Source organism: Antrostomus carolinensis, unplaced genomic scaffold (genome assembly GCF_000700745.2).
Source record: "Antrostomus carolinensis isolate BGI_N321 unplaced genomic scaffold, ASM70074v2 scaffold16207, whole genome shotgun sequence".
In the NCBI taxonomy this organism is placed as follows: Eukaryota; Metazoa; Chordata; class Aves; order Caprimulgiformes; family Caprimulgidae; genus Antrostomus; species Antrostomus carolinensis.
Window position 1 is genome coordinate 50,417 of NW_010329645.1, and position 14,946 is coordinate 65,362.

The window sequence follows — 14,946 nt, forward strand, 5'->3', positions numbered from 1 at the left end:
GTGGCTGAAGCAGGTGCTTAAGCAGTTTTAATCCACTTTAAATCCTGCTACTTTCAGTGGCAAGTAGTGTTCTCATATCATCAAACCATTTCTCTACTATAATTTAAATTTTGCCTTAAGAAAACAACTTTATGGAAGGAAAACTTAAAACACATGTATTTTGGCATCCTTATTATTCACTTACCAAACCTCAAACAGGATGAAACAGTTGCCTGCATCCTGCATCCACTGCTACAAAAGTAATCATTAAATGATTTTAAACTAAAAGAGGGTAGATACAGACTAGATCTAAGGCAGATTTTTTACAATGAGTGTGGTGGAACGCTGACACAGGTTGCCCAGAGAGGTGGTAGAAGCCCCATCCATGGAAACATTCAAGGTCAGGCTGGACGGGGCTCTGAGCAACCTGATCTAGTTGAAGATGCTCTTGCTCCCTGCAGGGGGGTTGGATTGGATGACCTTGAAAGGTCCCTTCCAACCCAAACCATTCCATGATTCTATGAGAAATTACCACTCTCTGTTGTTTTTGTCAGAAACTGGGTACATAGGCAACACATTTGCTTTGCTATATTATTAATGCATAGAAATAAAACACAAAATCAAAATCTTCACCTATAGATACAGCAACATTCCAAGCCAGATGCTGTTATTTCAGCTGAATTTCCTAGAATTCCTGGTTTACAGAGTCAGAACGTCCCTTGCTTGCTCAGTTTCTGATCCACCAACTTTCCTATTTTCTGCAGCACAATGGCCCGTCTTCACCATCAGTTCGATGTTCCCTTCCTGCCCCAGGAAAGGGCACTCACGTGGCAAGGACTGATTGTTACTTTACACTTAATCAGGCTGAAAAGTGCCCCAGTTTCTACTCTCTGGATAAGGGCACTAATCTCTAAGATAGTAAACAAAACAAGTTGCCCTATGTATGAGGCACATGAGAGAATGAAAACAGATTCACCCCAGCTGTGAATTACCCTAGAGCTCAGGCTTAGGTTTGTAGGCAGGGCCACTTCCAAGCATGCAAGGGAGCAAAAGATAACTCCCCTCTGGAAGAGGTGATGGCAGTGAGTGACTTCCAAGTGCCCCAACTATTAGGTGGTGCTAACAATAAGACTTTTACAACTGCTCTTTTGGATGCAGGTCCAGAATTTGGTAATTTTGATTAAAAATTTTGTTATAATTTTATTTTCTGTCTGTAGTATCTTCTATATCCATAGTATGATTATTTTCATGGAACGGATTGTCTGGGACATTGTGGAACCTTGGAGCTCTGGAGTAGATGGCTGGAGTCTTAAAACTGTATGATTTCTTTGGTTTCTACCAGTTCTATTTTTAGTATTTCATGTTTGGTATTTGTAAATACTAGCAGTAACAGTAAAACAGTACTTACTGAATCTGAAACAGCCACATGAATAAAACTTTCAAGAATAGAAGAACTCAACTGATCCATGACATCAATCATAGGCCTGTCATCATCCTGCATCACACAGAGAACACAAGTTAACTGCTCTCCTCACCAAATTATTTCCCTTTTTATTTTTCTGTTACATGAAATAGAAACACCCCAAAATTACGACATGAATCTAAAATGGCTAAAAAAATTCATTGGTCATGATGGATGTGTGTTGTCATTTTCATACGAATCTCAGAACCAAGTCCAGACTGTGGTCTGAAATGAAGTTAATTTGTGGTTCTAGCTCAATGCTTACCGAACAAAAGCACATATCAGAAAATAGCAAATGACTTTGGATAGCTGGTATCAAAAGACTGAAAAATTAGTTTAATGTTTATTAAAGCATTCCTTTGCCATGAACACACATATTTGTGTTCTTAGGCGTTTAGATGGCTCACTGAGCTGTGACTGCCAACACACAACTTGACTCTCTGTATTTCTATACCCATAAAAAAGAGTTAGAAGTCTTTACAATACAAGAAAAATGTATCTGAATAATCTCAAATGTGTCTTATGCTGTGTTTTTTTTAAAAATGGCATGCTACAGGAATGAGTTTCATTTCCAATGCAAATTTATAATCCTGACAATACAAAAAATGATCTATGTAGTAAAAAAAAGGTTTTATGGTGTCTTTTACATTCACATAATGCCAAGAGAAAATATTAAGTTGCTGTACATGTTTCTCTTCAAATTCTTGTACAGGTCACATATTATTAATGTTACATTGTTGAGTACACAGAAAGGTTTGCAGTGTTAAGGCAAACAGAAATGGTACGCTCAAGCCAAATGCTTTTTTATAAACTAAATGCATACCTGCTACACTTCAGCAATTATGTTAAAGGTAACTGTACTAGCAGTTTTGAGCTTTATCTTTGGAAAATTTTAATTCAGAGTTCCAAAAAAGGAAAATCATACCTCTGCCTGGCCAAGGGCCAGGAATAAAGCACGGATCTCTCTGAGGATTAAAACAGCTAGTTTACGTGTAGCAACCTGGAAACTACACAGCAGAACCAGTGCAAATCCTTCGACTGCATGTAGTACATTAGAATAGGGGCTTCTTTCAGACTGTATCCTGTGACTGGATCCATTTGGTATCAACTGCAGGACAGTGCAAGGGGGGAAAAATGGAGTGATGATGTTCAAAAACCAGGTCTCAGAGAAATATTCTATTTAACAAGGATATATAAACAAAATGCAGAGGCCATATAAATGCTGAAAAACTGACAGCATTCTCTCAACCAACTAAGTTTTTTTTGCTTTAAGTTACCTTGTTCCAGAAAACCAATACATGAGCAGAATCCTTTGGCCAAACCCCTCCCTCTAATGTGCAATTCAACTAGCTGCTTTGTTTCATCCTCCACTAAAAAAATGAATGGGTAAGTTAGACTGTGAAGACTTCACACTTTTTCTACTCTAGATAGCAGGTCCTCAGGTCCTTCTTTGATCCTGTAGCAAGCAACACCTTATCCTGACACCTTATCCTGCTAGGTGGCCTCTAGAACCTCAGCTCATCAGCGAAGTGTAACAATATTTAGTGAAAAATATGTAAGGCTTTCCCTTTTCTACATTTTTTGTAATACTATTATTACCTATTAATTAATGGTCCTCTACAATATAAAGCAGACATCATGCTTGTCCAAGGGAAAAAAACTTCCAATGTGATTGGGCTAGGAGATAAGAAGCACAAAAATCATCTCTCATAGTGAAATTATCTGTGGGACAATGCAGATGGGACGAGCAGGAGCAAAGCTGTTCAGTTCCCAGCACTGCTTTTAACACATGGAGACAGCAGGCTGTAGAAATAACTGAGTTCTCCAGCATTTTTAAATCAACCAAATGAAATGGCTATGGGAAGGGAAGATCTACTTCAGTCTTCTCAGTGTTCCCACTAACATTATCCATCAGTTTCAGCTCTGGGAACACGTTCTTCTGTTCGTCTACATACACATATTTCACTTTATGTGCTTTTGTTGACTTGCGTATTTCAGTTTGACATGCATTCACTTATGTTGCTCAACAACAACAACATCTGCTGTGTTACACAAGGACGTAGCTGTCCTCAAAAGACAGCTGAAATAATTACCTTAAAAAAACTTACGTAGTGAATTCTTCTCAGGTGAGCAAATACAAAATACATAAACCACAGAAATACCAAGGAACATAACTTCTGCCTTCAATTAGCACAAATGTTAGTACCCAGATCTCTTGATTTCATACCTCTGCAGATCTGGTTTTTGCCTGTTCAGAAGCTTTTCCTGGAGTGTGTATTACAAGCTTCCATTGTGTAAGCAACTGTAGCAGCAACTTCAGTGAAGTATCAAGAAGGGTATGATGCATATCATTCACTTCACGTAGCAGAAAATTAGTAAAACCAAAGAGTACATCCTCCCGCCAGTCAACAAAGTCAACAAGTAGACCCTGAAGAGAATTCTGTGCAATGTGCCGAAGTTCATCATCCATATGGATAGAGAGCCTGTAAGTAAAAGTGAATGTCAGGTGATAAAAGTCTAAGGAGCATTTAGTGTGGAAGGAGCACATGTTTCTCGGTAAATTTGGTAAATTAACACTGATGGAAAATTCCCAGTGACAATGTAAATTTCAATGATGCTATCAGAGTTTCATTATTACTGACCACAATCAACATCTTTAACCTGTTTTTATACTGTAATTCTTGCTACAGCAGCACCTGAACATATTAATGGATCCCAGAGAACTCCTGGTTCCACTCCTAACAGTTAAAATGAACCTTTAGCCAAGAAGCAAACTGCAGTTACTGAAAGCAAATCTTCAAAAGAAATAAAAAGAAGCATTTGAATTTAAAAAGAGCTTAATGTTTTCAGCAACTAGGATAGGTAAATGGGAAAAAGAGCTTCAGGACTTTCCATACTTTTAAAAACACATCGGACACCCCCAAAGTCCTTCTGAAAGATGGTGCAATTGTAGATCCCATTTCCAAATTTTATTTTGTTCTGTATTTGTTTCATGCTGAAGCTGTTTTCAACATAAAAATTCTTTATACTTTCTTTTGACATAAAAATTATCAAACCACTTCTGTGTTGGTAGCTTGGCAGAAAAAAGTAAATTCAGATCAGTGTGTTCTGCAGTTTTTGGTTCATTGCTGTTATGATGTATTTTGTTTTTATTACCCATGAGACTGTAATTTTCTGTAGTGTGTTAGAACTCATTTTCAAAGTATTTTTTCTACATTTAATCTACATAGTTGAAAATGAGGATGCATTATAAAGAAACAGACAGAAAGCTAAGGAAAAAAACCCCAAAGAAGCCAAATGGAGTGGAACCAAATTCCATTCAGTTGGAAGTGTAGGATGAAATGTGGCTCATAACAAATTTGGTTCATTATAGTTGCCTAATTGGGAGGTAGGGGACATTTCAGTTAAGTCAAAGGAAAGTGAATGCCATGAAACTTCACCCTTGGTGACTATGACTCCAAAAATAACTGTTACACTTTAATAACCACATGACTTTCTGCATAAATTTGGAAACGCAGCATTTTGTTTTGCTAAGAATGGCCCATTTTTGTCTCCTCTTTGGAATGCCAAAACCAGAAAAACAAGCAAAACCCCTGAGACTATGATTAAGTCATCCATGAAATTACTTCCACAATGCCACAAAGTAACAACAGAAAATAGGATACAAAAGACATACATCTCTCAGCCCAAGTTACTGTGCAACGGCATTATCAAATGAGATTAAATTCAAATTAAGCGTAAGAATGCATCTGTGTATTACCACTATATGACAGGAAGCTTGAGGAACCTATCAAATGTTAGTTTGTTTGCACTTGAGTTAGTTAAATTTAAGACCTACTCGGGAATTTTTAATGAATTATTTCAGTGGCCAGTGAAAGGGCAAAAGGTACAGTATATAATTGACATCTGCTTTATGGCTTGTAATTCAAATACAGCTGTCCTGGAAGAAAGACTAGCTGCTGAGTTACAGACTCCTGGAAAAAGCCAAACGACACATCTGTTGTGAGGACAAAAAATTTAAACCAAACTGTGAATAAAATAACCCATTAACCCAAAGATGTTATTTTATCTTTAGTGGAAAGAAAATATTTAACAGCTTTCCATCCTGAAAACACAGCCCCACACAAATCCCTGGCAGAACAGCTTCTCAAGTTCTTTTCGAAAACAGAGAGGAGCTGAAACCTCACCTCTTCAACGTTTTTTAGCCTTGCATTGATTTTAGTCTCTGATCCAGAAAAGACACAGTATTGTAAAGCAATGTTCTCTAGTACAGCAAAGACTTACCTCCTGGGACTACTTTTTCATAATTGGGAGAAGTATTCAATCTGGGCCCAAATAAACATGGCATAGTATAGAGAACGTAGAAGCAGCTCTGGTGCTGGGGTAGTCGGGGGACTTAGATTAAGATTAGGCCAGGTATTAATTCCTTAAACAGTTTATTACTTTATTCTCTGAAGCTATATTTCTGTAGACTGTTTTCAGTCCATGCTGTCCCAGATTAATTAGATGTCATTTTTTCAACCCACTGATCTTTCTTTCTCTTGTTCTCTGGTCGGTCTCTTCTTCAACTGCAATGCCCCAGCTTGGACGTTGTTCTCCAAATCAAGCTGATTAGACCAGAATAACTTTTTCAAAAATCTTTTAGACTTATTTCTATTTATACATGAATAAGGCTCGCCTTTTGATGGGAACATTACTCTTTTTTTGTGTCCAGTTTGTGATCCTGCTCTGCAATAATGAGACCCTACACAGTTATTTCAAAACCATGCTATATATTTTCTTGTGGTGGATTGGGTGGATTCCATGAATTGTCTGTGAACTGATTTCCAACCTATTATGCATCCACTTACTTTTACCTAAATTGTGTTTCCTTGCTTATACTTGAGCATCTGATTTAAAACAGTATTAATGTCTCAAAGATGCTGCAGCATGAGTACATGTAGGAGATGAGAACAGCTTCCCAAAGGTCTCCTTGTTGAGGAAAGGCTGAGCATGTAATTGCTTCTAAAGTTGCTCTAGAGATGCTGTTCTCAGCATCCCTTGTTGAGGAAAGGCTGAGCATGTAATTGTAAAGTTGCTCTAGAGATGCTGTTCTCAGCATTTCTTGATGTGTCACTTCTTCTCACAGTCAGAGTCAGACAACCCAGCAGACCTACTGCTTGCATTGTTCCAGGTGGAAATTATCCAAGAAACGCTTACAAACTGATTGTGGCTAAAGAATCACAACTGATGAAGCTGTGACATTTAAGGAGGGAAGCACCAGTTTATGAAGAAATCCACAGTAGTCTCCAAACTTTCTTAAGAGTAGTGATGGGACTGACCTGGACAATCCTTTGTGATTGAAGAGCTGTGGTCAGAATGGATATGTGCTTTCTACCAGCTCAGTTAAGGCCATTACTAAGGACATAAAGCCAGTTAAAATATTGGATTAACGGAAAACATACCCTTTTTCATTTCCCTTAAGCAGAATTGATGTTAGTATTTAATATGGTGTCTGTATAATTTGATAATGTAATGATTTAAAACAACCCACAAGTGATTTATAGCAGAGGATGTAAACACAAGGAAATCACGCTAGCCAAGCACCACAGCACACCTACCCTTGGCTGCAGTTTTGGCTTGTTTGGCTGTCTGCACTCTTTACTGCTAGCAGAATTAATTGTTTCACTGTTTTAGCACATCACTGGGAGCTGGGTGCTCACAGAGCAGAAAAAACTGCTTTTGCATGTAATCCTCTGACTCCCACACCTGTCATTCCAGATGTTTCAAAAGCAAGAACAGAGTGGGAAAGATTGCTTTGTCACAGTTACCTGACAGCAATGCGCTGCAAGGGCCTCATGGATCGATTTACCACCATAATCCATTTACATAAATAACACATGCTGGAATCTTTGACTTCTGTACTAGAACTGAACTATAACAAACTTTTCTGTACTGACCAGTACCTATTATAATAATTATTTGCAGGAAGTCACTGATCTGACGTCCTGAAACCTAAACTGTTTTAGCAGTCCTGTGTTGCAGACCACCTTTTTCAGTGAAGTCTACCTAGATAAATTCAATGGACCTGAAGCAGGGAGGATATGAAATTCAAACTTATAATTTTCTTTATTTCCTGTCCTATAGTAAAAAAAAAAGTAATCAAAATAATTATTATAAATTTTAGAAGTATTTGGAAAGACACCACATCTAGCACATTCTGTTTCATCAAACAGATGGCTGGGAATCATAAATCAAAATTGAACAAGTATCTCCACATTTTTCCACTACACAGAAAAGATGTTCTCTCCTGTTAATTAGAATGCTGTGATGGTTAAAAAAAAAGGCAATAAATGGTGAATGTCATGAAGAATAGTAAATATCACGTAACCTACATACTCATGGAAAAGAGTTCTGGATGACCTATCTACTTTCTTACAAAATGAAGAGTCTATAATATAATACAATACCTGTAAAAAGATGCTAGGATTTCTGTGTCTTACCCATTAATATCAGATTACTATTTATAAGCATATGGTTTTGTCTAAGAAACAGGTATGCACTCTGTGGCTCAGTTTTTCATTCTGCTCCCCTTGAGCAATCACGTAATGCTTGAACAGCTTACCTTGCCAGCAAGTCAATCAACTCAAGTTTTGACATTCCATCAGGAAGCAATCGAGGAATAGCAGCAACACATGTTCTGAACAGATCAATTTTTGGTTTTCTCTCACCGCTGAAAAATTAAAATAGAATTTTGATTAAGCTTAAGAAGTAACAGGGTTAAAAGATCCACTTACAGTTTTTCAGGAAAGGGCTGGACATAATGGATGGCCAGAGGCCTAGTAAGAACATCTGAACAGAAAGCTAGACCCTACAAATGAAGTAAGAAGGAAACATGAATAAATGTTTCCATTGAATAAATGGTTTTGATTTTGACATTTTTCATGCATTGTATCTATACAATGCCTGGAAAATCAATTATTACTAACTCATTTGTTTCTCTCTGAGGGGATCTGGCAGGTATATCAAGATGGAGTTATAATGCAGGAGAGTTCCTCCATCAAGATCAGTATTTGCATGATGCAAGCTTCAGATGAGGCAATGAGGAAAAAGCTGAGGTGTTCCCCATGACAGTACAGCTATACTACACCAGCTGTATAAAGCAAATAGCAGATACGTAAGAAGCCCAAATAACAAGACTGAAGATCCAGACAGTTGCCCTCAATAGGGCAACAGATCTGTGGAAATTGCACACCATGCATTGTTACACTGAAAAAGAAGCATAATGTAGAGGTAGATATATGGCCAGAGAGTTTCTGTTGATCCTTGCCTGAGATAGCAGCCCTTCAGCAACCACTATCAGCTAAAACACATTTTAGTAGCCCCAAGGCTAATCTAATCTGGAATGGCTCAGCTGCTCCCTAACAGCCTGGGAAAGTGGCTGAGTCTAAAGTTCAGGATGAATCAAAAACTAGGCTGGGAGTCCTTAAGTCTTCTAAAAGTAACTCAAGTTTCAGCTACTGATTATTTTCACAACAGATGCAGCTGTTTTCTGACTCTTTTCCTTTTTTTTTTGTAAGAATATAAATTAAAGAAGTCCTTCAGACAGACCTCCAAATGTGTTTTTTTATTTGCTCATTTTTAATGATCTATTATTTGATGACTGAGTTTTAGAGGAAATGGCATAACAGCATTTCAAACTGTACAGTCTTTCGCCCAATACTTCTAATTATCAGCCTGTAATATGCTTTGGAGTAATCAAAAGAGCAAGGTCCTATTCAGGGACCCTACTATAAACATGCAGAGAAAGACTTCCTGCTTTATATGCTTCTGATTTAACTAGAAAAGAATGGAGAGACACTAAGAAGTATTGTAAGCTACTCAACAGCACACTGAAATTCAGAAAATGAACTTAGTTTTGCTGTGCTCCAGTTCAATGCCTTGCTTACTACATTACTCTGCCTCTCTACCCAACAGAGGACACTGCATTTGGACACCCACGTTACTTCTGTGTTCAGTCACAGAGAAAGCCTGAACATAACATCATCTCACGAGAAGATGTATAGAGTTACACTGAGCATTCACTGAAATAGTGGGTACAGAAAAGGCATAAACTGACACTAGGCTTACATACTTTTCAGCTTGAATATGTATTACATTAATAAAATGATATGATGATATTTTAATCTACTGATTTAAATTGTAAAATAAGGGGAAACTATTTTCACAATGAATTATCTCTATCTCATTGCACCTGTATCCTAACAGATAGAAATTGAAAGGTGTCAGCAAGTGACGTGAAAAAGACTAAAATACAGCATTTCATCTGAGAACTTGGTTATAAACTCTGAACTCTTATTGCTAATGCAAATACTGTTCCATTAATAACTACTGCAAAATACTATATTGCTATAGGTCTGAACAGTAAAGTGCTATCAGTAATTTTATCTGCAGGCAACCCAATGAATCCTCCTTGCTGAATCTTGCGAACTTTGCGGAGTTTCTTTATTATCGATCCCCAGTAAGGGTGAACAGTTTGTGCACTTAAAATGGAGGCAAGTAATTTAATAGCCTGAGAGGAAACTGTTATGAAGGCAAATGAGTAATTATAAATATAAAATCTGTGGGTGCTTTGTGGCTTATCAGCCGCTGAGAAGAGTAGCAGCAGAAGATCCAAATCTGAGGCTCAAGTTCCCAACTTATCTGAGCTACCAGGCACAGCATGCAAAGTGTCTGGCAACGGAGCACCTCACAGGACTCCACAGCTGTCTCTGGCTGACTCAGGATCCAACAGGATGAGCTCTGGATGAACACACCAGCAGCTGTCCTCACCTGGAAGCTTGTGTTTCCATACCAGCAGAATCAGATTTTAGTTCGGTATTGTCAGCAAAAATCTTTGAAGTACTTGCAGGAATAGATTTGTATGTTAGAAAAATGGATGCCCTGTTCTGACTAGATGTTGGAAAGTAATTGTAACCAGTGTTGAAATTCATATCCCAGTGGAGGATGCAAAGGATACTCCTTAGTCAGGATTTTAGTAAGAATCATCAGAGTGGCATTTACTATTTTGACAATAAATGCTTAAAGGATCAGTCATTAAATACAGAAGCATATCTAACATTGCCAAAGAAAATTTCAGAATCTGTATAGTTTAAACTGTTATGACTATTCATTGCCTAGCTACTTCCCTCTGATCCTTATTTTATTTGTTATTAAAAATATCATTATGAATGATATTCAGTTTGTACAATAACATTAACTATATGTAAATATGACAAAAGCAGCAAGTTTAAAATACAGATAAATGTAGATAAATGCTGAGAAACCATAGAAAAGACATTTATAGCTAAAGTTAAGTACCCTTCTTATCTAAGTGCTCAAGGTTTTTACAGAGGAAAGACATTATAACATAAAGACTACATCAGCCATAAAACATAGTTGAATTTTGCCAGTCATTGCAGTCTATCTACCACTCAGAGTATTTTTACCAAGTTGTCCCTTTTTTTGACAGTATATGAAAAAAACAAACTTGAAGAGACCAATGTCCTTTTCATTACACCTCAAACTTTTTTCCAGGGTTTGCTTCTCTTCTAGTGTAACTACCATGTACACCCCTCTAACAGGAAAGATATGCCAAGTCTCCTTACATAGAGGAGAGTAGGGATCTCTACAATCCGTGCTCTGCGTGTATCAAATTATGTCTCTGTGGCTCTGAAGTCTACTAGATATCCACCTCACTAGAGCTCTCTCCGGGAAACTTCCCTCATTAATAATTTTGGATGAGAGTGTAATATGCTGCTGTTCAACATCGCTTGAGAGGTACTGGTTTGATTCTGTTCCAGTGAGGTACTGCTTAAATCCAAGACTCCTGTCACAAAATCACCTGGGTTTTTAATTAAGATTTGATTTTTATTACATGCATGAAGAGCAACGGTAGTTGTTAAAGGTTATTATTAGGAAGGATTTACAGAATTTTTTGCATTCATGTTGAAGTTCAGTGATGCAAATATAGCCTGAAACAGTGTTCTGAGTAGGCTCACAGGTTTTCCACTCTGGGCTTTCAGCTTCTACCATCTGAACATTCATGGGATTCATAACTGATTTTGGCTACAACAAGAGCATCAGTTCAATTCCAAACACTGCAACATGGCAAAGAAGTACAATCAACTAGTCATAAACAGTTTTTCAAAGCATATACTAATTAAGCTATGAGTTCCTGTTTCTTGCTGTTTCTCTGATGACTCATGATGGAGAAAAAGAAAAACAGATAAAAAGTTCTGAAATTACATCTCAGTATTTTATGAGATTTACTGTTCTTTAGCACTCACGTAATCATGTCTTCAGGTTCTTTGTTAAGCATCTGTACGTTGGTTAGCATCATGCACCGCCCCACTTCCTTGTCAAGATGTCTGAGTATGTTGTCCACGGCTTTTCTTACTTGAGAATAATATAATGACATACCTACAATAATAAGCATTTATGTATAATTTCGGATATTTATAGATACACATACTTTGAAAAAGAAAGCTGCTTATTCATGCTGTGCTGCACGAATTAAGAAAAACATTTTCCTCATGAGATAGCATATTCCACCAGTAACGATATCCTGATTCCCGGATGGAATATGTTGCACTCTCCAAACGAATGCTATCGTATGTAAAAATAGCCTAAGAGATACATATATACACATATTTTTCCTGAAGAAAAGAATTTAAAAATACCTAGTCAAAACAAGTCCCTACATAGTCCAATGAAGCCGCAGCATTTTTCAAGTTATACAACAGATTTTGTGACTTTTAATGACAGAAGTAAAAGCTCTGATACAGTAGCAAGGATTAAAAACTACAGTCAGAGAAAAAAAATCTGAATGAGCTCTCCTAAAATTTATTTGGTATGGAAAATAATGGCATGACATTTTATGTGAAAAACAATATCAGACATACGGCTTTACAGCACCTGATGGACATAAAATACTTTAAAAATAAAATGTGAATTAACTCTTTTTCTATATTCATCAAAGGCTAAAATTTTAATTTTCTTAATTAAATTTCTATACTGACACTGAACAATGCATTTTTAATCATCTATTTTCTAGTCTTTTCAGTTCAGCTTTATTTTACATTTAAAAGTTTCTGCCATTTTTAAAGTTTCACTTGGTGTGAGATATAGCAATTAAAAGTGAGGGTAGTAAAGGAAACTGCTGGGTTTCAAAGCTGGCACATTTTCTGAGCACAGTCACTATTTCTAGTAAGATGAATATCCATTAATAAGCACAGCTATTCTGCACTGAAAGAAGCTAATTCTTAACTATCTGTATAGTTAATACTCCAGAACACAGGGTTGCTATTTCTTGTGTAGCACCACTGAGGATTTTTCCTCAAAGTAGGAAAAAAACCCCAGTGTTTGTCAAACTAAACCACATATTTCATTAGAAAGAACAATGATGTAAATATTTATAATAAAGAAATCAATTGAATACTTAACAATAGTAAATTATTCTGCTAAGGTACTGAAGACTTTTTCAGATTCATTCTCATCCAAGTTTCTATATTATCCATTCTCTTACTGACCTATCATTTTAGCTTCCTCCTCTGTAAGAGTTTTGCTCAAATACGTTTTCTTCACTCTGAGAGTGTTTCCAGAGGGAAGGACAGCTCCAGTCACTGGCATTGGAGGTTCACCATCTTTTTGCTGCAAGCTGTCAGCAATTACCAAGAAAGCTCTCAGACCAATATTCATTCTCTGTAAAGTTCAGAAGATGAATGAGTATAATAATCAGATAATCATATTCTACTCATATTCTTCAATCACTTTGAAATTTTGAGTAGGTACTTTCCAGCATTTTTTCCATATCTCCAATACATTGACTATATCTTACAAAAAATGCTCATGAAACAAATTGTGAATTCATACCTTCACCATGAGGTGAACAACATTACTACCTCTCCTCAAGACTTTATTTTTACGTATTTTCATTAGTACATTAACTCTTTATCTTCAGGACAAAACAAGTGGATTTGACCTTGAGTTTAGTAATAATGGGCAAATCCATCTTAACCAGGCCTTCAGTTAAACACAAATATCCTATGTGGTCATTATAGAAAAAAATCAGTAACTGTCTCGTAAGGCTCCAGCGTTGACAACACTGTGTGAGAAGTCTGGAATGGTGCTCAGTGCTGAAACTGGAATGTGAAAACATCAGGAAGATGAGGCTCAGTGACCTGAATATCTTCAGGGAATTCACCAGAGGAAAACTTGCAGGCTTTGTGTTGCAATGACTGAAAGACCAGAATGTTTAAATTTCCCAGGAATATATTCCAAAAACTCAGAGGCTGTCCTACTTACAGTCTCCCAGAGGCACATTTACATAGATTACATAGTCTTATTATTTCATTGTTTCTGGATTTATGTTGTTGAGGAACAGTAATGGTTTAGGTGCTGATTCACCAAGAAGCTAAGGATTACATCCATTCACTATGAGCTTGGCTTCATGCAATGCAAATACACAATGTCCTTTGCAGGACCTTCCTCAGTCAATACTGCAATTGAAATTGTTACAGAAAATTTATTTTTATACTAAAATAGTTTAAGGCACTGCATATAACAGCAGAGCGATAAGGCATTGCATAGAAGAATAGCAGAGTGATAAGGAGATACTGTGATCTGTAGTTTTATTTATCTTTTTGTTTTATACATTTGCACTACATAATTTTTGATAATCTTCACTGAGGAAACGAGATCGGCATAGACAATGAGACATTTCACAGATCAAAGTCCAAAGATGTATTTTACCAATAAAAAGTTCAAGATTTGGCCTGAAAACTGAACAAAGGTGAAAGTATGCTTAGAATATAACGAGAAAGTAAATGTAGCACAATAAAACATAAACTAACTCAAAAAATGCAGATGAATATCATACCTCAGGGTTGAGACTGAAAGCTTTTGCTGGTTTTCCAACACAAAGGAAGTCAAAGATAATTTCTTTCATTGCAAAATCTAAACGTTCCTAAAAATAGTAAAAATACTCCATATCATTAGGCTGCTCACTTTTACTACTTACTTTCTTTAAGGCAACAGAATGTTAAAAAACAGTTTAATGAAGATTTATTTAAATGTACAGAAAAACAGGTTCTCAGAAGTATGCAGAATATATTATCAGATCTAATCTTTCAACACCACTGTATGTTGATAAATTAAAAAATGTATAGCATTTAAATAAAAAATTATCCATTTTGGAAAGAAAGCTTTTAATTATTTCATTTAAACTGTGGTAATTATGGTACTAACATAGTATTTTATGTAAAAGGAGCTTGTTCACAGATGGCACAGTTCACAGAAGATTTTAAGCATCTGTTTAATTCACTCCTATACAGAGACTTTAAGTATGTGCTTAAGTGCTGTGCTCAATGGGAATGTTTTCTGAATTTAAATAATAAAAAGAGATGAAAATTGCAGCACTGAAGGTTAGTTTATTTTAGCAATTCCTATTTGAACACATGAAACCTAGATGTGTCAACTACCTGCTG

At 36.5% G+C, this 14,946-nt stretch overlaps 1 protein-coding gene across 1 annotated transcript in view; it reads right to left on the bottom strand.

Annotated features, from left to right (window-relative positions):
• Positions 1-14,946, bottom strand: part of FRY (FRY microtubule binding protein) — a gene marked incomplete at its 3' end in the record, with an annotated part of 132,062 nt that overhangs the window by 49,794 nt on the left and 67,322 nt on the right. The window contains exons 14-20 of the mRNA XM_010172653.1: positions 14,340-14,426; positions 12,991-13,162; positions 11,749-11,881; positions 8,046-8,153; positions 3,669-3,924; positions 2,367-2,549; positions 1,388-1,474 (exon numbers count right to left, since the gene is read on the bottom strand). Of these exons, the coding sequence (XP_010170955.1) occupies positions 1,388-1,474; positions 2,367-2,549; positions 3,669-3,924; positions 8,046-8,153; positions 11,749-11,881; positions 12,991-13,162; positions 14,340-14,426 (1,026 nt within the window). The remainder of the gene's footprint in view (positions 1-1,387; positions 1,475-2,366; positions 2,550-3,668; positions 3,925-8,045; positions 8,154-11,748; positions 11,882-12,990; positions 13,163-14,339; positions 14,427-14,946) is intronic.